This window comes from Nuphar pumila, chromosome 5, assembly GCF_984573655.1.
Source record: "Nuphar pumila chromosome 5, dmNupPumi1.hap1.1, whole genome shotgun sequence".
Taxonomy (NCBI): Eukaryota; Viridiplantae; Streptophyta; class Magnoliopsida; order Nymphaeales; family Nymphaeaceae; genus Nuphar; species Nuphar pumila.
The window spans coordinates 120,248,218-120,272,259 of NC_143253.1; the positions used below are offsets into that span (position 1 = coordinate 120,248,218).

The following is a 24,042-nucleotide window of genomic DNA, read 5'->3' on the forward strand; positions in this document are numbered from 1 at the left end:
TTTATTTCCCACCACCACGAGTGAAAAAGGCCGTGAACTCGTGGGTGGTGTCATTACAGTCGCTCTGAATCGTTGAGAAGATGGAGGCGCTCGGCTGGTGGTTGATGCTGGTGGGATGCCTTCGTCTTGCCTCTGTGTGGTTCGGATTCTTCGACATATGGGCTCTCCGACTCGCCGTCTACTCCAAATCTTCTCGTCGGTGACCATTCTCTTCTTTCCTCCCACACCCCACTTCCCATTCTCTCTCTCTCTCTCTCAACTTTGCCGGATTAGGTTCGTCTGTCCGCCATCCGGTGGCCTTTCTGGTGCACGGCCCTTGCCCTGATGGCTGAGACGCTGTCTCGTTCTTTCCACTTTTTTTCAAAAGGCTTGATATTGTTTTGATTTCAAGTTTTTTTTTTCAATTAGACTAATGTGTTGTTAGGGTTTAGTTTTTTTATGTTTTTTTTGAAATACTATGAATGTTTAGTTAGGGTTTCTTGTGTTTTATTTTTCAATTAGCACTAGGCATGAGTAATGGACGCTTGATTTTGGTTTAACTATTAGGAAGTTTTTCAGTTAGCTTAAATCTATGATTTTTTTTTTACTTTGGGTATAGATTAAGCTTTTCCCAAATGACTTGAATATGTATGTAAATTAAGGTTTTAGGGTATTTTTGTTTTATTTTCTTTTCAATTATCATTAAGCATGATTCCATTAATGAAGGCTTAACTTTGGTTATCAAATCCCTAAATCTTTGATTTTTTTTAAGAATCTAAATTTTTTATTTTGGTTTCTCAAATGGCATAAATATTTAATTTGGAGTTTTGTTTTGTTTTTAATGAGAATATTTATGAATGATGTTTGTTAGGATTTAGGGTTTTGATTTGGTGTTTTTATATTGACATAAACGGATAGTTTATGATTCTAGGGTTTTTGTGTGTGTTTTACCATTAGCCATGAATGGAGGAATATTGTGTGATTTGATTTTGGTTAAAATATTGGATTTTTTATTAATTAACATAAATCATAATTTGTAATGTTTGTTGGAATTGAGGTTTTGATTTTTTTAAATGACATAATATTTGGTTGTGGTTTTAATTTATGAAGCTTGTAGGATTAGAGTTTTGAAATGTTTTTTAAATATCGTGAATTAGTTTAATTTATTAGTAATTATTTTATTTTAGTTTTTTTTACCTTGCATTTGTGGCCACCCTAGGTTAGAATCCTGGCTCCGCATTCTTGGAATACCATGATCCATGGATATGCTGTGAGTGGCGATGTCCGATCTGCTCGCAAATTGTTTGATAAGATCTCAAGGAGAGATTTGGTATCTTGGAGTTCGATGATCCCTGCTTATGCAGGGAGGAGACAGCCTAACGAGGCATTGTCACTCTTCCATGAGATGCAGTTGTCAAACATGAAACATGATGGAATCACCACGGTTAGTGTTCTTTCCACATGTGGTGATGTTGGTGCTCTGGCAATGGGCTAGATGGTTCATGAATATTGTGAAAATGTCTATGAAGAGACAATACGCATACAAGCATAAATACTTTACAAAAGAAGTGTACGAAGACACTCTCACAATACTTGAACAAAATATGCAAAAAGCGTAAAAGTAGCAAACATGCACTAGTGCATGTATTTCATAAAAAGAGCAAATGCTTGAGACTCTCAAACTTCAAAAATAACAAGGGGGAACACCCCTATTTATACAAATGCTAAGAGGTGCAAAGGGGGGCTCCCAAAGGAGTCGTTGGGGAGCCCCCAACGGTCACATTTGTGACCGTTGGGGGCCCCCCAACGACTCTATTGGGGGATCCCCAATGCACCTTTTATGAAAAATAAAAAAAATAAAAAAAGAATTAAAAAAAATAAAGAGAAAAATTACAACATATTCCAAATGGAATATGCGCAAGATAGGAAATTACAAGAATACCCTTTTTGGGTAAGAAAATAAAATATGTATATAAATATATATAATTATATATATAGAGATACATATACATATAATATATTATATGTACATGTAGCTCTATGTATATAAGTATATATATTTATACTTTCAACAAAGGTTTTGGAGGTACATTTTAACACCCTCCCTCAAACTTACGGTGCGATAACCGCAAGTTTGTCAAGAAGGAAGTGAAATTTGGGCGAACATAGTGCTTTTGTGAAGAAGTCTGCAAGTTGATACTCAGACGTCACGTATGGTAGATCAATGACCTTCTTCAAGTATTCTTCTCTGACATAATGGCAATCCATCTCTATATGCTTTGTTCACTCGTGAAAGGTGTGGTTCTTGGCAATATAAATTGCACTTTTATTGTCACAGCATAGCTTTGTTGGTTCTCTGATAAACACTCTCATATCTTCCAAAAGACGTCGAATCCATACAATTTCCATAGTGGTAGATGTCATGGCTCTATATTTGGCTTCAGTGGATGACAGAGAGACCTTTTGTTGCTTTTTACATCGCCATGAGATCAATGACTCACCTAAGAAAACACAAAAGTCAGTGGTGGAGTGACGGTTACTAGGGTCACCTCCCCAATCTGAGTCAGTATAAGCAAGTAATTTTAATTCAGAAGAAGAAGATAGAAATACTCCCTTATTCATTGTTCCCTTCAAATATCTGATGATGCGAAGGACAGCATTCATATGAACGGTTATAGGAGCGTGCTGAAACTGACTGACGATGTGTATAGCATGTGACAAATCGGGTCGAGTAATGCTAAGGTACATTAAAGAACCTACCAACTGCCTGTAAGGAGTAGGATCAGTTAGAGGAACACCGTCGTCAATCTTCATTTTTTATCCCACGACTTCAGGAGTTTCGCATACTTTGTCATCAGAAATTCCTGATCTGTCAATAATCTCACAAGCAAGTTTAGACTGAGATAGGAAATAACCACGTTGCGAATAAGGAACCTCAATTCCAAGAAAATATGTCAGAAAACCCAAGTCTGACATCTCAAATTTTGAAGTCAAGACGGACTTAATACCCTTGACTCCTTGAACATCATCACCTGTGATTAACATGTCATCAACATAGAGTAATAGTATCACAATCCCTGCATTAGATTTTCTAGTAAATAGAGCAATGTCAGTATAACATGAAGAAAAACCATTTTCCAGCATTACACTGGTAAACCTGTCATACCAGGCTTTGGGGGCCTGTTTCAAACCATAGAGGGCCTTTCGAAGACGAAGAACTTTATCTTTAGGAATCTTCATGCCTGGCAGGGCATCCATATACACTTCTTCGTTAAGATCATCATTTAAAAAAGCATTTTTCACATCCATTTGAAAAATGTTTCAATTTTTAATAGATGCAATAGTAATAAGACATCTAACTGTAACCATTCGGGCTACAGGAGCAAATGTTTCTTCATAATCAATTTCATACTCTTGCCCATACCCTTTTGCAACTAAGCGAGCTTTATACCTTTCCAGAGATCCGTCGCTCTTAGTTTTAACCTTAAAAACCCATCGACAACCTATAGTTTTCTTTCCTATGGGTAGAGTTTGGAAATCCCAAGTTTCAGCCTTTTTAAGGCCATTAAGTTCATTTTGCATAGCTTCTTGCCATTCTATACATTTTTTAGCTGCTTCAAAATTCTTTGGCTCAAAATAAGAGTGAATGGCACTAAGACAAACCCTATATCGGGGTGAGAAAGAATCAAAAGAAACAAAACGAGTTGGAGGTCTCCTATTCCTTTCAGATCTTCGGTGATCGAGAGTAGAAACAAGCTCACTATATTGGTCAATAGCACTTCTAAAGGTGTCTTGGTTTCTACGAGAGTAGGTTATTGGGTCACTTGAAATCCTACTTTCTTGTTCATTGAGTGAGTTATGCTCACCAACATCACCATCATTTTCCTCATCATGGTTTGATGATACATCATCATTACTAGATAGTAAGTCAAATAGGAAGGAATAGTCAAAGTTTTTTTGTTGAGAAACATTTTTTTCAAAGCCACTTTCATTTTCTAAAAAAGTTACATTTCTAGAGACATATAACTTATCATCTCGAAGATCATAACAACGAAACCCTTTTTGAGTTTCGGAATATCCAAGAAAGGCGCAAGGGATAGCCTTGGGAGAGAGTTTGTCATTCTTATCCGTAAGTATAAAACACTTACACCCAAAAACTCGTAACCTATTATAATCAGGTTCAAGCTTATATAATATCTCAAAAGGGGATATTTTTCCTAATATCCTAGATTGTAAGCGATTTATTAAATAAACAGAAGCAAGAGTTGCTTCTGCCCAAAAGTTTTTTGGAATGTTTTGGGAAATAAGAAGAGTCCTAGTGGTCTCAATGGTGTGCCTATGTTTTCTTTCGGCCAACCCATTCTGTTGAGGAGTTTTAGGACAAGACCTTTGGTGGACAATTCCGTGATCCTCAAGATATACTTTAAATTGATTGGAGATATATTCTCCTCCAGAATCACTTCTAAATATCTTTATGTTACTGTTGAATTGATTCTTGATCATTGAATGAAAGGTTTTAAAACATGAAAAAACTTCATGTTTGAACTTAAGAAAATAGATCCACGAATATCTGGAAAAATCATCCACAAAAATGACATAATAAGAAAAGTCTCATTTTGAAGCAACAGGTGCGGGTCCCCAAACATCCGAATGAACAATTTCGAAAGTTTTAAAAGAGAACATAGTTCTTTGCTCAAAAGGTAAACTTTGCATTTTTCCGAGAATACAATCATTACAAGAAAATGAACTTTTACATAGGTCTTTTGCAAAATGTAAATAAGACAACTTGGTGATATTAGGATGACCAAGTCTTTTGTGCCACACATTTATATGTTTGTTTTGGGCAACATTACAAAAAGATTTTGGAACTTGAAGAGATTCCATATAGTATAAGTCTTCTTTTCTAAAGCCTTCCCTAATCAATTTCCCGGACCGGCGATCCTGTATTAAACATTTATCACAAGAGAATTTAATATCGCAACCATGGTCCGAGAGTTGAGAAACAGAGAGAAAGTTTAAGTTTAGTTTAGGTATAAATCTAATTTTTGAAATAAAAAAATCTTGAGTTTCAAAATTACTTATTCCTTTAATTTCAAGAGAGGTTCCATCTGCAGTGGAAACAAAAGAGGGAGAAACATTTTTTGAGTATTCGGAAAGCGAAAACATGTTTGGGGACATATGAAAAGATGCACCAGAGTCCAAAAGCCAAGAGACTTTACCTGGAAAGGATGAAGTAGACACGGCGGCACCGGAGGTAGCTCCCTTGAGGAGAGGTTGAAGGGCTTCCACTATTTGATTTATAGAGAGTGACCCACTTGATGATGCCTCCTCCTTTTGTGGTACACCGGTGGTAGCCATTGCGAGAAGCTTTTTCCATTTGGGACATATGGGTTTGATATATTCGGGTTCTTTACAAAAATGACAAATAACTTTGCTATAGTCCTTTTTTCCTCTTTGCCCACCATTTTCACCTTGATTTTGTGGTTTAAAATAAGGGGGACGATAGGTTTTTACATTGTTCCCGGGTCTTGATACGGCATTGACCTCATTGTTTTCTTCATAATTACAAGGAACCACAAGAATACTTGATCCTTGTTTACATAAACTCATACGAGTCTCCTCACCACTTAATTTGGTGAGTACATCTTCAAGAGAGGGAGGAGTAAAAGATGATAGAAGAGAAGACCTTATTTGCTCAAATTCGGGCCTTAGCCCATTCAAAAAATTGAAGAACCGATCTTCTTCAAGTTGCTTGTGACGGAGTTCAATTGCCTGTCCACTCCATTTTGGTTCAAGCATGGCAAGCTCATCCCATATGGAGGAAAGATCGGTAAAATATTCCCTAATAGTCATTTCACCTTGAGTAAGAGAGAGAGCCTTCTTTTAAAGATAATACTTATGAGATAGGTCCCTCGATGTATACATTTTCTCAAGATAGTGCCAAGCTTCAAATGCTTTTTTGAACTTAATAATGTTGGCATTAATCTTAGTTTCAATGGATGAAAAGAACCAAGAAAGAATCTTGAAATTCTTCATTTCCCATTCATCGTGCTTCTTAGAATACTCTTCAAGAGCTTTGACCCTTTCTTCTCCTTCAAGAATCTTGATTTCACTTCCGTTTACCACAGTTATTTTGGGTTCCGGTTCCGGAATTGTGCCTTGCACATAACCCCGTAGCCCCTTCCCTTTTATGTGAGCCTCCATGTTTCCGGCCCAAACATGATAGTTTGACCCATTTAATTTGAAGCCAAGAGTAAAATGAGACTCTTTTTCGCCCATTATGAAGTAAAGAGGAAGGAAGAAAGGGCGTACCAACACAATATATATTTCAAATTCTAGCTTGCGCAAGATTCTTCTAAAATATTTGAGAAGCAAGATCCACCATTTCAAACTCCAAAGATCCGAAGGCATGCTTTTCGAGGCACTTGAAAAGAAAAGAATCCCACGATCCTCTATCACCAACCATGCTTTGATACCATGTGAAAATGTCTATGAAGAGACAATACGCATACAAGCATAAATACTTTACAAAAGAAGTGTACGAAGACACTCTCACAACACTTGAACAAAATACTCAAAAAGCGTAAAAGTAGCAAACATGCACTAGTGCATGTATTTCATAAAAAGAGCAAATGCTTGAGACTCTCAAGCTTCAAAAATAACAAGGGGGAACACCCCTATTTATACAAATGCTAAGAGGTGCAAAGGGGGCCTCCCAAAGGAGTCGTTGGGGAGCCCCCAACGACTCTATTGGGGGACCCCCAATGCACCTTTTATGAAAAAAAAATAATTACAAAAAAAAATAAAGAGAAAAATTACAACATATTCCAAATGGAATATGCGCAAGATAGGAAATTACAAGAATACCCTTTTTGGGTAAGAAAATAAAATATGTATATAAATATATATAATTATATATATAGAGATACATATACATATAATATATTATATGTACATGTATCTCTATGTATATAAGTATATATATTTATACTTTCAACAAAGGTTTTGGAGGTACATTTTAACAGAATATATAGCTAGGAATGACATTGTGTTGGATGTGAAACTTGGAACTTATCTTGTAGACATGTACTCTAGATGTGGTAGTATAGACAATGCTGTGCAAGTTTTTGAGCATATTCAAGGGAAGGGTGTGCATGCATGGAGTGCCGTGCTAGTTGGACTTGCCAATCATGGGTATGGGGAGGATTCCCTCAAGCTCTTTGATAGGATGAAATCAGAGGGGATGAGGCCGAGTGATGTTACATTTGTTGGTGTGTTAACTGCTTATAATCATGTAGGCCTTGTTGAAATTGGCCAGAAATATTTTAAGAATATGATTGAAGAGTTCCAAATCATTCCAAAGATTGGGCATTATGGGTGCATGATTGATCTTCTTGACCGTGCAGGGCTCCTTGAAGGCAAAAGAGCTTATCAGCAACATGCCAATTCAGCCAGATTCAGTGGTCTGGAGAACTCTTCTTAATGCTTGTAAAATACACAAGAATGTGTACTTAGCAGAGTATCCTATGGAAAGTCTTGTGGAATTGGAACCTCTAATGGATGGACACTACGTGCTTCTATCAAACATATACACACAAGCTGGTAGGTGGGATAAGGTTGCTCATATTAGAAAGATGCTGAGAGACAAAAGTATTTGTAGGGTCCCTGGTAGTAGTTCAATTGAGGTTGGAAACTCTGTTTATGAGTTTGTTGCTGGTGAAAAGTCCCACCCCAAATCAGAGGAGATATAAGTTATGCTGGCCGAGATAAAAAATCAATTATGTTGCTGGATACAAACCATTGACCTATGTGGTTCTGCAAGATGTTGATCAACGTGGGAAAGAGGAATTGCTTGAACTTCACTGTGAAAAACTAGAAATTGCTTTTGGGCTTCTAAACATGCCTCCTAGATCCCCAATCCGAATTGTGAAAAACCTTAACGTTTGCGATGATTGTCACTATGCTATTAAGCTTATTTTTGAGATTTATGAACGAGAAATAATCTTTATAGATCGCAATTGCTTTCATCATTTTCCACAAGGATCATGTTCTTGTAAGGACTATTGGTGATAAAACTAGGATCTCATATGTGGAATAAAAAATAGCTACAACAAGAAAATTGCACATTTAACTCAAGAATTCTACTGATTAATACTAAATCTGGAGGGGCTAAGGTTGATACAGTAAACATTTTGTAACTTGTTAACAAATGTGAAAGTGCATAGATATGATGATTCGACGCACACATCTTGCCTCGATGTGGCTTGCACAAAAGGGAGCTAAAATACATACCCCAGTACAGAGGGAAAGGAGTTCAAATTGGTTTAATGATCTTTATGTTTGAAGTTTGAATCTCACTTGCAATGTTGTGAAAAATGTTGAGGTGTAACTAGGCGCTCCACCAAAAACTGATGCAAAGCGTAAAGTGTAAGCCTCAAATTTTTTTTTGAAAACTTAAAAAAAAACTATAAAAAATATCTAAAATTACAAAAAAAAAAAATGCTTGGACTAGAGATTTCAATGAAAAATGAACCTTCTTTTGAGTCGATACATAAAATTGATTAAATAAAAACAAAATAGACAAGAAAAAACTTCTAAAGTATATAAAAGATGAGCAAGAAGATTACCTTATAGACAATGGCAAGCAAAAGAAGAAGAAGAAGGAGGAGGAGGAGGAGGAAATAAAAGAGGAAAAAAAGGAAAAAAATGTGTACCTTCTTCTTCTTCTTCGGCCTTCCTTTCGAGAGAGCAGGGAGACGAGAGACCAAGGAGATGAGAGAGCGAGAGACCAGGGACATGAGAGAGGTGGGAGAGACGAGAGAGGTGGGAGAGATAAGAGATCAGGGTGACGAGAGAGAACAGGAGGCCCTCGACCCTAATTAGGGTCGGGGACTCTTATTAATTTTGCACCAAATTTTGATCAAATGGGGGCTTTGACCCCCGTTGACCAAAACAATAAAAGGGGGGCACCTCACCTTGAGGTGCACCTCAGGGCATTTACGCTTTTTTTAGTGCCTCAAGGCACAAAGACCCTTACCTTGAGGCAAGGCGTGCTTTTTTGCGCCTTGAGGCAAGGCACACTTTTTAACGACACTCCTCAGTTGTTTGATGCCATGTTCCTGTACTGTATCAACCTTGGAATGAGGCAAGTAAAGAATGGTAGAAAAATTGATTGATCTAAGGTTCATCTAACAAAGCTTTGAAACATATTCATTTGTTTCGACTGCTTGGGTACTTGGTTCCAGTTGGGTGACTGCATCACAGGGTAAAAGTGAATATTGTGAGGTGTGCCTTAATTTTATATTTAATTTGGTATATCTAAATATATGCTTCTTGGTGTTTTAGGTAACCATATGCCTAGTCTACTCATTAGAATCATTGAATTATGTTAATATTTCGAAACCACTATAATGTATATGAAAAATATGAGTGTTTTTATGTTTAAAAGGTAGAAAATGGTTGGATGCATGATTGTCTATTTGGATCCTTTAATAGATCTGGATTTTGTTGTTTGGATCTTATGTTAGATCTAGATCCATATCTATATCCACTTTAAGGTTTTTGATCTTCTTGAAATTAGAGTTAATTTTAAAATTGGTGTATTCACTTTAGGTCATTGTAGTTTTTACCTTTGAAATATTGTTTTTGGATCCTATCTTGGATCAGGATCTATTTTCAAATTGTTTTTGGATCCGTTTGAGATTGTAATTCATCTAGCCTTTATTTGTAGATAAGCATATAAAAGATGCATTGTATCATTTTATGGCCTTCACTAGATCTTGGATTTGGTTCATCTAGCCTTTAACCTGCTTCTTATGTTTTTGGATATGGACCCATACATGTTGATCTTGTATATTAGATCAAATTGTGCTTGTGATATTTTAAAGTGTCATATGCAAGCGTGTGTGTTGTATAACTGTTTAAAAAAAAAGATTGGACCCTATCATGGCCCATTTTGATCATGATCCATGATTGTCATCTTTGGATCCAATTTAGATCCATAAATTTGTGACTTGGATATCAAGTACCGTATCATGTTTAATTCGTGTTTTGGGTCCTATATACATATTTTAATGAGCTATTTAACGTGGTTCAATGTGTTAAATGCTTATCTTATGTGATCACAAACAATTTATGTTTGGATTGAAGTAATAGTGTATTATTCTTTAAGATCCATAGCCAATTCGATAAATTTTTTCTTGGTATATCTGAATGCATAACCAAAATCATGCTTGAATGATGGTCATTGATAAAATATTCTTTTTTGAATAGTAGAGCTCTTGCATAAGAAATTATGGGTTCATGAGACCTTAGGATAAATTCTTAAATGACAATATAATATTGGCATGAAGTCCTATGTTTATAGATCTTCATCAATATGGTTTTTGGCTTAATGATATTATCCATTTCGCGGGAGTATGAATCTTGATGAATTTACTAAGTAATAGAGATTGACATCGATTTGCTTATAAGTGATTGCAAGTAGTTTTGAAAAATGATTTTAAGTAAATTGGACCAAGTGCAACCAAATATTCAAACCCAATCTTAAGATCTATAACAAACATTTGTTCATCAAAAGAAAATAGAAATTTTTTGTTGTGACAAGCCAGGTTACCTCATTAGAGTAAGTCCATTTTAATTGAATGGTATCAAGGCAAACATACCCGAGGACAACAATGATTCAGATAAAGGATGATACATAGATATTGGATCTAGGTTCCAGTTATGTATGTGTAAAACACACAAAATCGTGGGGATAGCCAAGTAGTCTACATAAACACACAGAGTATCTTGAAGCCAATTTATATGTTAAAGGGGTGTGTTAAACTTAGTTTCACCTCCAAGTTATGTCTAACCTATGTCACATAGACACGACAACCAGGCAGCCATACTTGTGTTGACATGTCTCGACACGGTTATTGGTACTAGACGTTGCACAGGTACGTGCTGGTCTGGGATGAGTAAGGTCGGGTCCAACCCTGACCCAAACAAAACAAAATTGATGTCGGTGCAGGGAAGAAGAAGAAGAAGAAAGAGAAGGAAAGAAAAAAGAACTATATGTTTGTAGGCAAGTGATTACTTGCCAACAATTAATTAATTTGGATCTAGCTAGTAAATCTAATATCTTTTGCTAATATGTGTTGATTAATTTGACTCATGGCATTACTAATATAATATGCTAAGTTTGAAGGCATGTGTTTTCTTGGACTATTAGCATATGTGATTTCTTAGCATTGTATCCTGATTGTAGAACAAATTGGGATTGAAAGTTTATGATCCAAATTTGATCCAAGTTAAAAACTTCATTCATGAAATGCATAAATTGAGACACCCTATACCAAGATGATGGATAGATGTTTGTGATGAGACTAGCTATTTGGTCAAATTTTATTTTAGACCAAATAATGAATTTATCCTATCATATCATAAGAGCCATGTTAAATTTGGAAGTATGTTGAAATAAAACATTGTTAAAATGATTTGTTGGGGTTAAATTTTATTTATCATTCTTGGTGATATAAATTTGTTTAAAATAATCTTTCGTAATGTGATAGTATTTTGGAAATGCTAAAACTCATGGGGGTACCCATGAATTTTAAAAATTTTCATGTATAATTTTTTTTTACTAAAAGGTTATGATAGGAGTAATGAATTGGCGAGTTGTGAAAATTCAAGATGATAAATTTTGAAATTGAAAATCCTATATAATTTTCTTAGAGATCCACTACTCTTACATAGTGATAGAAAACCAAGTTGAATTCTTTTATGAGAAGCCTTGAAAGAATATTTGACTTGATGAAGTTTTTACAATTCTGCCATTACTTTTAAAGTCGTTCTCAAAGTTTTATGAAAATTAAAGGGTTGACTTAAGATTTAAATTAAAATCTTGAGAGATGATATGTCTTGGGGAAGTCTCTATGCATCAATTTTTTTTTTTTTTGAGAAAATGTTTGATTCTCCAACCATAAATTTGTTGCAATTTAGTAAGACTGAGTATTATTCCATCAAAGAAAAAATATTGTATGTATAGCATAGCAATAATCATTTGTTTGTATGTGGATGACATGTTAATTATTATCATTAATGTAAAATGTATGGATAATTCCAAAGGTTTTCTTTCATGAAAGATGTGAGCTTAATTGATGTTATATTTGGTATTAAGTTGTTTAGACATGAGTGGACATGCATTAACACAATCCCACTGCTTTGAGAAAATAAATCATTGTGATTGTAAGCCTCTTCTAACTTTGTTTGATCCTAGTGTTAAACTAACTATTAACATTTAAAGAAGCATATCACGTATGATTATTATTGGTTGTTCCATGTACGCTATGGATGGTACTGGTTGTGAGGGTTAAACCTATGCACAGTTATGCACAAAAAATAGCTTGTTGCATAAGGTGAGCCAATAAGCTGGAAACCAAGGACTAAAGTATTAAGATACTACATATCAAGTCTTATGAACTTGAAATGAACTCAAGGATATGAGAAAACCCATTGTGCATGATAGACACAATGATGTGAATTAGAATTGTATTCACAAGAAGTTGTATGTTTATCGTTGGATTTAAAGCAAATGCCTCAAGATCCAAAGGGCAAATTGTGATAGCCCATTCAATAATGGAAGAAGAGTTGATAGCACTAGCTTCAACTAGTATGAAAGTTGAATGACTAAGTATCTCTTGATAGAGATCCCAACAAATTATAAATCTATGATTGCTAACAAACTTTGCAAACACAAAAGAACATTTATACTGAACCTAAATTTGTAAATTCTAAAACACATTTACGTGTATAGATTGCTCGAACAAGGAGTAATCTCAAATATATGAAATCATGTCAAAACTTAACAAATATGTTGGCAAATGAAATTTCTCGAGAAATTGTCTTTAAGACATCGAGGAGAATGGGGCTAAAGCCTATAAAAATAGTTGCATCTGATGGGAACCTAACCATATGATACGGGTTAATTCGAGTCTAGTGGTTCAATGATAAGAATAAGTCATTGAGTAATTGGGTTGAACACTTATGAATTTTTCATTCCTGATGCCAAGCATTCAAAATCTTTGCAAAGGTGGATAAGTTCAAATTGAACTTTTAATGAGATCCATATACCTTATGGCTGAGATGTTTCAAACTGGTTTACACCCTTGATGGACTCATCTATGTAAGTGTGAAGGTGAAGGTCACCTTTTATGAGACTTGGGCTTGGTATATAACAGAAGACCCTTAATGTGCAACTTCTATATATTGGTAGACACACTTTAATCCAGAGTTACCGGAAGCGCCTAGGCAAAAGGAGAAGCGCGCTTCCCCGAAGCGCGCTTCGGAAGCACGAAACGTCGCGCTTCCGAAGCGTGAGGGGAAGCGTCCCCCCTTTTTGGGAAGCGCGCTTCCCTTTTATGGGAAACGCGCTTCCCATAAATGGAAAACGCGCTTTCCATAAATGGGAAGCGCGCTTCCCCCACGCTTCCCCCACGTTTCCCCCTCGCTTCTCCCATTTTTTTCATTTTTTTCGCTTCCCCCTCACTTCCGGTTCGCTTCCTAGGTCGCTTCCGAGACGGTTCGGAATTTTCTTCTAAGTGGTCCCACGCTTCCCCGCTTCCTAAATTTTTGAAAGTGCCTCGCTTCCCGCTCCCGCTTCCCGTATCGCTTCTCGCTCCCGCTTCCTCGACTGGTAACTCTGCTTTAATCACTTGAAGTGAAAGTGTGTGTTATTGTGTCTTGAAAGTCAATTAGGATTCTCAATTCAAAGCTAACGCTATTTGGGTCTCAAACTAACTATGACTAAGTAACACTAATGTGGAAGATTAAACCAGAGTTACCGGAAGCGTCACATAGAGTGGGGAAGTGCAAAAAAAAATTGGAAAGCTCGTTTCTCTCTTTTTTTCATTTTTTTTGTATTTTTATTATTTTTTCTCTTTTTTCGCTTCCCCCTCTCTTCCTAGGTCGCTTCCGATTTGCTTCCTAGGTCGGTTTTGAGACGATTCCTGGTTCGCTTCCAAGTCGTCCCATGCTTTCCGCTTCCTAAAATTTTGAAATTGTCTGCTTCTCGCTTTCGCTTCTCGTATCGCTTTCAGCTCCCGCTTCCTCGACTGACAACTCTGGATTAAACCCAAAAGGCACCTTCATTTATGCATTAGATATTTGCGAATAGCCTCTTGATTTTTCCATAGTTTTGATTCACGTGGGGGATTCTTGGGGTTTTGTCTTAAAACTATTGAGTTATAACCTAGTTTTTCCTACCTATTACCCTACATTTACCTAAATTAGTGGATTTTCTTTTCTTAAAAGTTCAGTCCCACATTGAAGAGTGTGAAAACTTCACTTAGGTTTATATAGTGGGGAGTTGCATTTTTGGACAAGGCCCATTTGGGGCTTGTCAATTAAAGTTTGAACTTTGAACTTTGGATTTGGGTTTAGGTTTCAATTTCGGTTCGGCTTGATCTGGCTTAGCTCGACTCAGTTTGGTTTGGTCTCGGTCATGGACATTATTGGACTTTGACCATTCTTTTTGTTACTTTGGATAGTTTTATCCCCAAGACCATGATTATCTCTCTTTAGTTGTTTACCAACCCAATTTATTAGCTTTGTCCAACCGTTTTGGACCTAGACCCAGTCAACCCAAAACATTAGAGCCACCCTTGACGTGGTCCAGCATTCTTGCATGGCCTATTCAATGGCTCAACGTTCCTGGATCCTCTCTCTTAATTTCAGGTCGTTGATCGTTGATTGTGCCCCTCTTTTTGGGTGGATTTGACTGTGGCAGAGTCATTTATACTCTACACAAAGACTTGGTCACACCGACTCAACTAACCTACTATACTTACTATTGTCGTGTTGACATCATAAAACTTCGAGGTTAGGACCCTTTCCCCAAGGGCTTATGTTGGGCATCGTCTTGGAGGGGAGATGCCAATGAGAATCGAAGCTTGAACATCTGTCTAGCGGTCAAGGCCCCAACCCCACCGTGCCAACTCCCCTTACTGCTCGAGATTCCGTGTTTGTTTACCATGTATTTCAACGCAAGCCCCATGCCATATTCTAAAGGTGAATAAGGTCCTTGGGGAAAATGGAAACCTACAAAATGGGCATGGTGTTAAATGAAACATGCTATTGTATTTTCAGTGTTTTTTCAAAATTCTAGCCCTATAGATGTGTTCGACATCATCGATTTACTAGAAATTGACACATAGATCATGCATTTTGGATGAAAAAATGGTATTCGAAACCTCAAAAATGTATGAAAATTGTAGGCCATTGATTTTTGAAACCTTATAAAAATCTATCCATGCATCGGAATCAAATGCTCCAAGAAGTTTTTCCTGTAAAAACAAATATATAGATCACCTATACGGTTTCGAAAAAGCACTAAAAAACCAATGGCATGTTTCATTTAGCAACGTGCCCATTTTGTAGGTTTTCATTTCCAAGGTCCTTGGTACTCAAATTTACCTTTAACATCATGTGAATGGATTCCCTCGAGGGTGAAAAATTCATTTTTTAATTAAAATGTATCAATAACAGCCAGCACAAAATAAATGGTTTATGATATAATATGAATGGTTATGAACTTATGATATATTTTTAGAAATAGATAAAACAAATTTTGCGAACATATTGTACGGGTTGCTAACACGTTAATGACGAGATATTGCACAACAAAAATAAAAACTTGTTTGCAACCTATATATTATCTCACTAACACGTCAATAACACAATGTTACGACACCCTAAGGACTAAATAAATGTGAAGAATAAACTGTCGTCTGATTAATAACGACCTTAGTAACGTCAAGATCCTGTTTTTAATGCGTTATTTTGAAGATAAGTACTTTTATTTCCCACCACCATGAGTGAAATGGCTGTGAGCTCGTGGGTGGTGTCACTACTGTCGCTATGAATTGTTGAGAAGATGGAGGTGCTCGGCTGGTGGTTGATGCTGGTGGGCTGCCTTCGTCTCGCCTCTGTGTGGTTCGAGTTCTTCGATATATGGGCTCTTTGACTCACCGTCTACTCCAAATCTTCTTGTGGGTGACCATTCTCTTCTTTCCTCCCACACCCCACTTCGCATTTTCTCGATTTCCACAGTTTCTACTGCGTCTTCACCAAATTTGGATCACCCATGATAACCTTGATTTGTTTCTATGGTTTCCAAACGCACCATTTTAAAGTTGCTAGGTTGCAGAATATTTAAAGTCAAACTAGCAAAAAGAAACTAGCAAAAAGAAGCAACATATCTCTCTCTCTCACACACATTTTGACAATGCATACTTTAATTCTTCTTTTTTAAAACTCTCCAATTATGTTTTTCTTTTTTATTTTTTTCAGATCCCAATTTCTTCTTTGTTTGGGGTGATGAATTTGATGGTCGTGTTATTTCTCTATGATAATTATCTGTGGTTTTCCTTTGTTGCAAATTTGGTTTTGCTCCCTCGTTCTTTTGGTTTTGTGAGTGCTAGTTCTTGGGATGTCCCTATTCTCTTTGATGTGTTTAGGATATTTAGTTGATTGTGAATGATCGAAAACATGGATGCAATTCTTCACTTTTGATGCCTTAACCCCAATCACAGCCTTAACATCGATCCTTTTAGAAGATTTGAGATATGATCTTAGCTTATATAAAGTTGTCGATGTCTTGTGAAAGTTTCGATAGTTGTCTCTGACTGTGATTTGAATATTTTGCTTGATTCTACAGTTTTGATCGTATATTATTAATCCCAACACATAAATCCCTGCATGTAAAGAGTTGATTGTAAATGATCGAAAACATGGATGCATTTCTCTTTGTTTTCTAATAGCGATTACATCTAGTGTAATGATGGTGGATAGGGATGTTGTAGAATGACTGAGATGGCCATCAGAACGGGAACCTGGATCAGGGACCTACTTTTTGGAAGCTGTAAGGGACTCTATGTGTTGATGGTTATTGACCTCATCTTTAAGACATTCAAAGAGTTGAAAGTTTTTTGACATGTTAGATTAAGGTTTGATCCTGGTTTACACTGACAGTCTTTTGACTGAATTTGGACTCACGAAGAAACATTATGATTTGTTGCAGAAACTTCACTGCAAATGTATGTTTTGGCAATCACCTTTTTATGTTGGAGTTTGAATAGCTGCCTGGATTGATTGCAAATCCTGGTTGGGTTGACCTGGTCTGCTCAAATTAAAGAATCTATCAGTTTTGCAGTAGAAAACAAGGATTTTAGGCAAGTGTTAGTAGGCCATTTGGTTAGGAGTTTTGGTACCATCAGCACAATGCAACACACATGATACGATCCAAGTCCTTTCTACAAGTACACTCCTGCAGTTTAACATGACTGGCCTCCTGGTTGCGTTTCTTGCAATCCATTTGTTTATGTACTTCACTTGAGAAACATAAATGACAAAAGTAAAACTGAAAACAGCCTGTTATCTGCCTATCATGCCGCCCTTCTTGTTGGTTTTGCCGTTTTTCCCTTTGCGTATTCCTATTGGACAACAATGTTGATACTTTCTTTGCAATAAAGAGAGATGCTGCCCCATTGTAAGTGATTCAACAATTTTCCTGGGAGGGAGGGAGGGCTATGGAATTAACTTTAAGGAGGTTTTGAGAAGTGTGAAGCAGAGGAATCATTTGGGAAGCAATATGTAGAACATATGGAAAATGAAATTAGAAATTGATTCTAGGTCATTTAACCTAAAAGAATAACATGAAAACATGTGGAAAAGGGGAAAAAAGGATAGTTACACACATTTCGACAATGTATACTTTAATTCTTCTTTTTTTAGCTTCCCTAATTATGTTTTTCATTTTCATTTTTCCAGATCCCAATTTCTTCTTTGTTTGGGGTGATAAATTTGATGGTCATGTTAGTTCTCTATGCTAATTTTACGTGGTTTTCCTTTGTTGCAAATTGGGTTTTGCTCCCTTGTTCTTTTGGTACTGAGTGCTAGATCTTGGGATGCCCTTATTCTCTTTGACATGTTTAGGATATTGGGTTTTCATAGGATATTGGGTTTTCATCGTATTCTTTTATAGAAGAGTTATTGTAAGGAGTTCATATAAATTTAGCATGCTAGAAACTTCAAGTTTTGACATCTTGATGATTCTTATTTGATTGCAATCAATGTGTTGCTTCAATTCTTCACTTTTGATGCCTTAACCCCAATCACAGCCATAACATCGACATCCTATTGGAAGATTTGAGATATGATCTTAGCTTATATTAAGTTGTCAGTGTTTTGTGGAAGTTTTGATAGTTGTCTTTGACTGTTATTTGGATATTTTGCTTGATTCGCTTGTTTTGATCATATATTATTAATATCAACACATAAATTGTTAAGTTGCAGGAGTGTACTTGTAGTAAGGACTTGGATTGTATCATGTGTGTTACATTATGCTGATGGTACCAAAACTCCTAACTAAATGGCCTATTAACACTTGCTTAAAATCCTTGTTTTCTACTTTAAAACTGACAGATTCTTTAATTTGAGTACCAATGTGTTGGATTTTGCTCCCTCGTTCTTTTGGTTTTGTAGTGCTACTACTTATGATGTCCCTATTCTCTTTGACGTGTTTAGGATATTGGGTTTTCATCGTGTTCTTTTATAGAGGAGTTATTGTGAGGAGTTTTTATGGATTTAGCATGCTAGAAACTTCAAGTTTTGACATCTTGATGATTCTTATTGATTGCAATATATGTGCTGCTTCAGTTCTTCACTTTTGATGCCTTAACCCCAATCACAATCTTAACATGACCCTTTTGGAAGATTTGAGATATGATCTTAGATGTCATAGGCGGGACTAGGCGGAGCCTAGGTGGTGAGACCCTAAAAAGGTTTAGGCGGGGCTAGGCGGTACCCCAAATAAAAAAACAAAAAAAAAACATAATAAAAAATGTTTATACAACATAAAATCAATCAACAATAAGCAATAGACAAATAATATGTCGTTGAACACTGTAAAGCAATTATATTACATAACCTTAACCTGCTCACACAAATTAAAAATAAATAACAATTTGAATAAACAAACTATACAACTAACAATGTGAATGAACAATACACAAAAAATAAAATCATGTATAAAAAAAAAATAACAACAATAGACATAATACAAGCAATACACAAATAATATCTTCTTCTGAACAATAGACATAATACAAGCAATAGATAAATATGTCTTCTTCTCTTCCTCCCCAAAGAAGAAAATAAATGATGTCTTAAAAAAAAAACCTAGGCTCTAAAAAAAGCCTAGGTGGTCCCAGCCTAGGCAACCTAGGCTGCAATATAGGACCCCACCGCCCAAACCTGGTCGTCCAGGCAGTGGGGCTGCGCCTAGGTCGTCTAGGCGCCGCCTTTGACAACTAAGGATATAATCTTAGCTTGTATAAAGTTGTCGATGTTTTGTGAAAATTTTGATAGTTGTCTCTGACTGTGCTTTTGATATTTTGCTTGATTCTACAGTTTTGATCATATATTATTAATCCCAAGACATAAATTCCCCCATCTAAAGAGTTGATTGTAAATTATTGAAAACATGGATGCATTTCTCTTTGCTTTTTAATAGGGATTACATATAGTGTAATGATGGTGGATGGGGATGTTGTAGAATGACTGGGATGGCCATCAGAACGAGAAACTGGATCAGGGACTTACTTTTTACAAGCTGTAAGGGACTCTATGTGTTGATGGTTATTGACCTCATCTTTAAGACATTCGAGTAGCTGTTGAGGTTTTTTGACATGTTAGATTAAGGTTTGATCCTGGTTTACACCGAGTCTCTTGACTGACTTTGGACTCACGAATAACCATTATGATTTGTTGCAGAAACTTCACTGCAAATGCTGATGATACCAATGTGTTAGATTTTGCTTCCTCGTTCTTTTGCTTTTGTAGTGCTACTTCTGATGATGTCTCTATTCTCTTTGACGTGTTTAGGATATTGGATTTTCATCGTGTTCTTTTATATAAGAGTTATTGTGAGAAGTTTATATGGATTTAGCATGCTAGAAACTTCAAGTTTTGACATCTTGATGATTCTTCTTGATTGCAATATATGTGCTGCTTCAGTTCTTTACTTTTGATGCCTTAACCCCAATCACAGCCTTAACATTGATGCTATCGGACAATAATGTTGATACTTTTTTGTAATAAAGTGAGATGCTGCCCCATTGTAAGTGATTCAACAGTTTTGCTGGGAGGGAGGGAGGGCTATGGAATTAAGTTTAAGGAGGTTTTGAGAAATGTGAAGCAGAGAAATCATTTGGGATGCAATATGTAGATCATATGAAAAATGAAATTAGAAACTGATTCTAGGTCACTTAATCTAAAAGAATAACATGAAAACATGTGGGAAATGAAAAAAAAGGATAGATACATGTGCAACATTTGGTCGTTATTACTTTTGTGCTGGGAAATGTGAAGCAGAGAAATGTCAACCATTAAGGGATACTTTATGCTACCAAAGAGAAAGCAACATGTCATCCCAAATGCAAGCTTTCCATGTGTACTAGCATTGATCAACTTGAGGGTGGGCATATTATTTGGTGAATGGTTCATGGTTTCCAAATTTATAGGAGTACCTTAATGAAGTTTTCTTTTAAAGAAATGTAAGCATGAATTGGGTAATTGAAAGTGCTAAGATAATATCTCTACATGATAAAAATGCTCACAGAAAACTCTTTTTATGCTTAAGATTTAAGAAAAACGGCATTGGTTAGGATTGATTTAGCTTTTTATTATCAACAAAGTTTTGACATACAAAAGTACTCTTAGAAGTTTCTAACTTGAAAGAATTTATTGTATCTACAGTGTTTTATTATGTCTAGGAAACCAGTTTAGAGTGTTCTATATTATGTGATTTCATTTCTAAATAAAGTTTCTTTGTGCAGTTACTGAAGTGCATGGGAGGACATTTGGAGTATGGACGCTTTTGACTTGCACACTTTGCTTCCTCTGTGCATTTAATCTGGAGAATAAGCCTCTCTATCGTGCTACATTTCTTTCTTTTATCTATGCATTGGGCCATTTCTTCACTGAATACTTGATATATGACACAATGGCTATCACTAATCTGACTACAGTTGGTTTCTTTGCTGGTATGTGATCTTTTTTCAAGTGTTACTTTTGTGTTATTCTATTGCACTTTATGAACTTAGTTATCGTTATCAAACATTATATTTTACTAGAAGTTATTCTTGACTGGTGAGTGGTCAGGATCATAAGCATCTGATCTAAGAGTAGGACCACATCTAAGGAAAGCTTTTCTTAAAAAGCACATACATACACATATGCAAGCATGTGTATTCTATTTCGTCGAGAGCTACACCTGATTTTCTTTCCTTTTTAGTAACTTTCTTACTTACCCTACAGTCATATGCACACACACACACACACAAGCATAATAGCACTTATTTTACATTTTGCTGAGATTGTGTCTGATTTGCTTTTGAGCAATTTGCCTGCTAAGCCTATAGCAAGGTGACAAGGTCACATAATCTGATCGCATCAAGTTTCCCTGTATTTTATTTGTCTAAATTGAAATAGTTTATTCTGAAAAGATAAGCATTTAATCATAGTATGAAATTGTTCAACACAAACCTATTCGTAACTAGGTTGGGTGTACAATGTACAGCTCTATCTAGTCTCTTGGATGATGGGAAATCCATTAATGTTTGTCTTCCCAATTCAAGCTAGAATATATGGTTTCTGCATCCAATTTGTGACTTTGCATGATTTCATTGTCATAAAAATTTTCCTACATTTCACCAACATTGAAAATAAGCCCACACTCATCAATCCATTGGAAAAGATGTCAGAAAGATAAAAGATATCAGGGAAATTGGATCACAAGGTATCCAATAAGAGGTGGCCAGCAGGGGCTTAATTTTTGTTTCTGAGTCCAATTCTCCTGTCCCTAGCTTGATAGATGATCTGGCAATAATTGGGGCCTGAGGTCTAATTTCACATTTAACATGGCTGGTCGATAGTTTTACAGGTCAGCGTGCATTTGGTATGCTTATTCCCTTGGTTTGATGGGCCCTTCCAGGCCCAATGTCCCAATCTCCACCTTTTTTATTAATATCATTTCATATTTGTGACATGTATTTGATTTTGAAAAATCCATCACTCAAGGTTGATTCTTATGGTGTTTATCAGGTACATCGATACTTTGGATGATATTCCATTGGAACACGCATCAACCTCTAGTGGACAGAAAGCTTCATTGAAGCATTGGGTTATTTTTTGTGTGCAGAGAGGGCTTAATGCATTTGTGGCAGTTTTTCTGAATTCAAATATATCCATTATAGCTTTAATTACAGAAGCCATTTTCTCTCTGGTTCAGTAGTTACTGTTTATTCTCCAGGTTGTTTGTCCAACTGTATGGATCTGTTGATTAGATAAAATACTTTCTACACAGGTGATTTTCTGGGGACTAATATCCTTTTTTCTTGTTTTATTTATTTGGGGGCTGGGGAGGGGGCATGATGAGCAGGGTGCTGGTTGCCTTTATTCTCGTTGTTTGAAGGAACAAAATTAGAAATGAATGTCCATTTTCTGAACATTTGATAGGTGTATTGAACCTGGTGCTGGCATGATGCATGAAGGTTGTCTTGCCAATTTAATTCTGATGAAATATGTTTTAGTGAATAATTTAGTTTAAATTTTACCATTTCACATGTTGCTTTTCCTCGTTGTTTGAAGGAACAAAATTAGAAATGAATGTCCGTTTTCTGAACATTTGATAGGCGTATTACACCTGGTGCTGGCATGAGCATCCATGAAGGTTGTCTTGCCTATTTAGTTCTGATGAAATATGTTGATTTAGTTAATAATTTACTTTGAATTTTACCATTTCACATGTTGCTTTTCCTCACTTAGAAATTTTGCATTTAGTCTGCTCAAGCGTCTAAGTTGAGTTAAGGGGCGAAAATAAATGTCAGATCACAAGAAGCAGTTGACTATATATATATATATATATATATATATATATATATATATATATATATATATATATATTCCATGTGCCCCTTGTATAGCAGGGAAAAAATCGTTGATTTTCTATCCATCAAAGTATAATCAGTTGACTCGTGCCTTGTTGGCAGTCTGTCAGCATAAAACTCCAGGTACCCCATGCATACCAGGTAGGGATGGCAGTGGACTGGGGGGGGGGGGACAAGGTCTCCACCCCTGCCCCATCTCAAATTCCTGTCCTCCATCCCCGGTCCAAAAGGGGTGAGGCGGGGCGGGGGCCCGTTTTCCCTCTGTCCATTGCCAATCTTTAAAGAAGGATTGAGGATGGTGTGGGGCAAGGCAGGGATCGTGGTGGGGCAGGGGAAAGTATAAGTCTATCCCCGCCTCCATTCCTGGTCCAAACGAGGCGGGTCAGGGCCTTATTTTTCTCCGGTCCACTGTCATCCCTAATATCAGGGATTTTACCAATCTTTCACCTTTTGATGGGGGCCGCACACTGTGACTTTCAAACTTTTGACGTTCCTTCAACTTGGTAATGTTACAAGTCGTCCTCTAGCCGGATAATGCAATTCTGAAGACAATGGTTTGTGTGGAACAAAGTGATTTTTTTTTTTAATTTATAACTCAAAGAAACCACACCTGGCACCAAGACCTAGTCCCACTGGCTCAGCCTGCCATGTTTACGGCCATCTGCGTAAAACTCTGAGCTTAGGACCTCTGACCCCGGGGGGGCGGCTCAGCACTAGGGATGGCAATGGACCGAGGGGAAATGGGGGCTCCGCCCTGCCTTGGCCCATTTGGACTGTGGATGGAAGACATGAAACGGAGATGAGGCAGGGATGGAGGTTAAAATTCAAACCCAGGTCCAGATTTTTAGACGGAGAGGGGGTGAAGACATTGTCTCCCACCCCCGCCCCGTCCACTGCCATCTCTACTCAACACAGAGGTGTGATGCCCATGGGAATTTAACCTTGACAGACAGTCTAGCAGAGAAGGCCCCACCCCCACTACGCCAACCCCCATTGGGGCAACAAAGTGACATGTTTGACCATGCACCTAGAGGGATTAAGTTGCTAACGTGGCTTATGTGTGGCCTTCCTA

The 24,042-nt window shown here is 36.7% G+C and overlaps 1 protein-coding gene across 1 annotated transcript; it reads left to right on the forward strand.

Moving 5' to 3' along the window:
- On the forward strand, window positions 1-22,555 carry ERG28 (ergosterol biosynthesis protein). The gene is made up of 3 exons (XM_090006568.1): window positions 1-195; window positions 20,859-21,065; window positions 22,126-22,555. Exons 1-3 carry the CDS (start codon window positions 81-83, stop codon window positions 22,194-22,196), a joined length of 393 nt encoding a protein of 130 aa, XP_089862694.1. The 5' UTR covers window positions 1-80; the 3' UTR covers window positions 22,197-22,555.
- Window positions 22,556-24,042: the final 1,487 nt, after the last annotated feature.

What these genes read in the sequence shown, in the direction of transcription:
- ERG28 (XM_090006568.1), top strand. Translation starts at nt 81, where the DNA reads ATGGAGGCGCTCGGCTGGTGGTTGATGCTGGTGGGATGCCTTCGTCTT. An exon ending in CGTCTACTCCAAATCTTCTC is followed by an intron (nt 196 to 20,858) that starts GTCGGTGACCAT and finishes TTCTTTGTGCAG; the next exon opens with TTACTGAAGTGCATGGGAGG. An exon ending in TACAGTTGGTTTCTTTGCTG is followed by an intron (nt 21,066 to 22,125) that starts GTATGTGATCTT and finishes GGTGTTTATCAG; the next exon opens with GTACATCGATACTTTGGATG.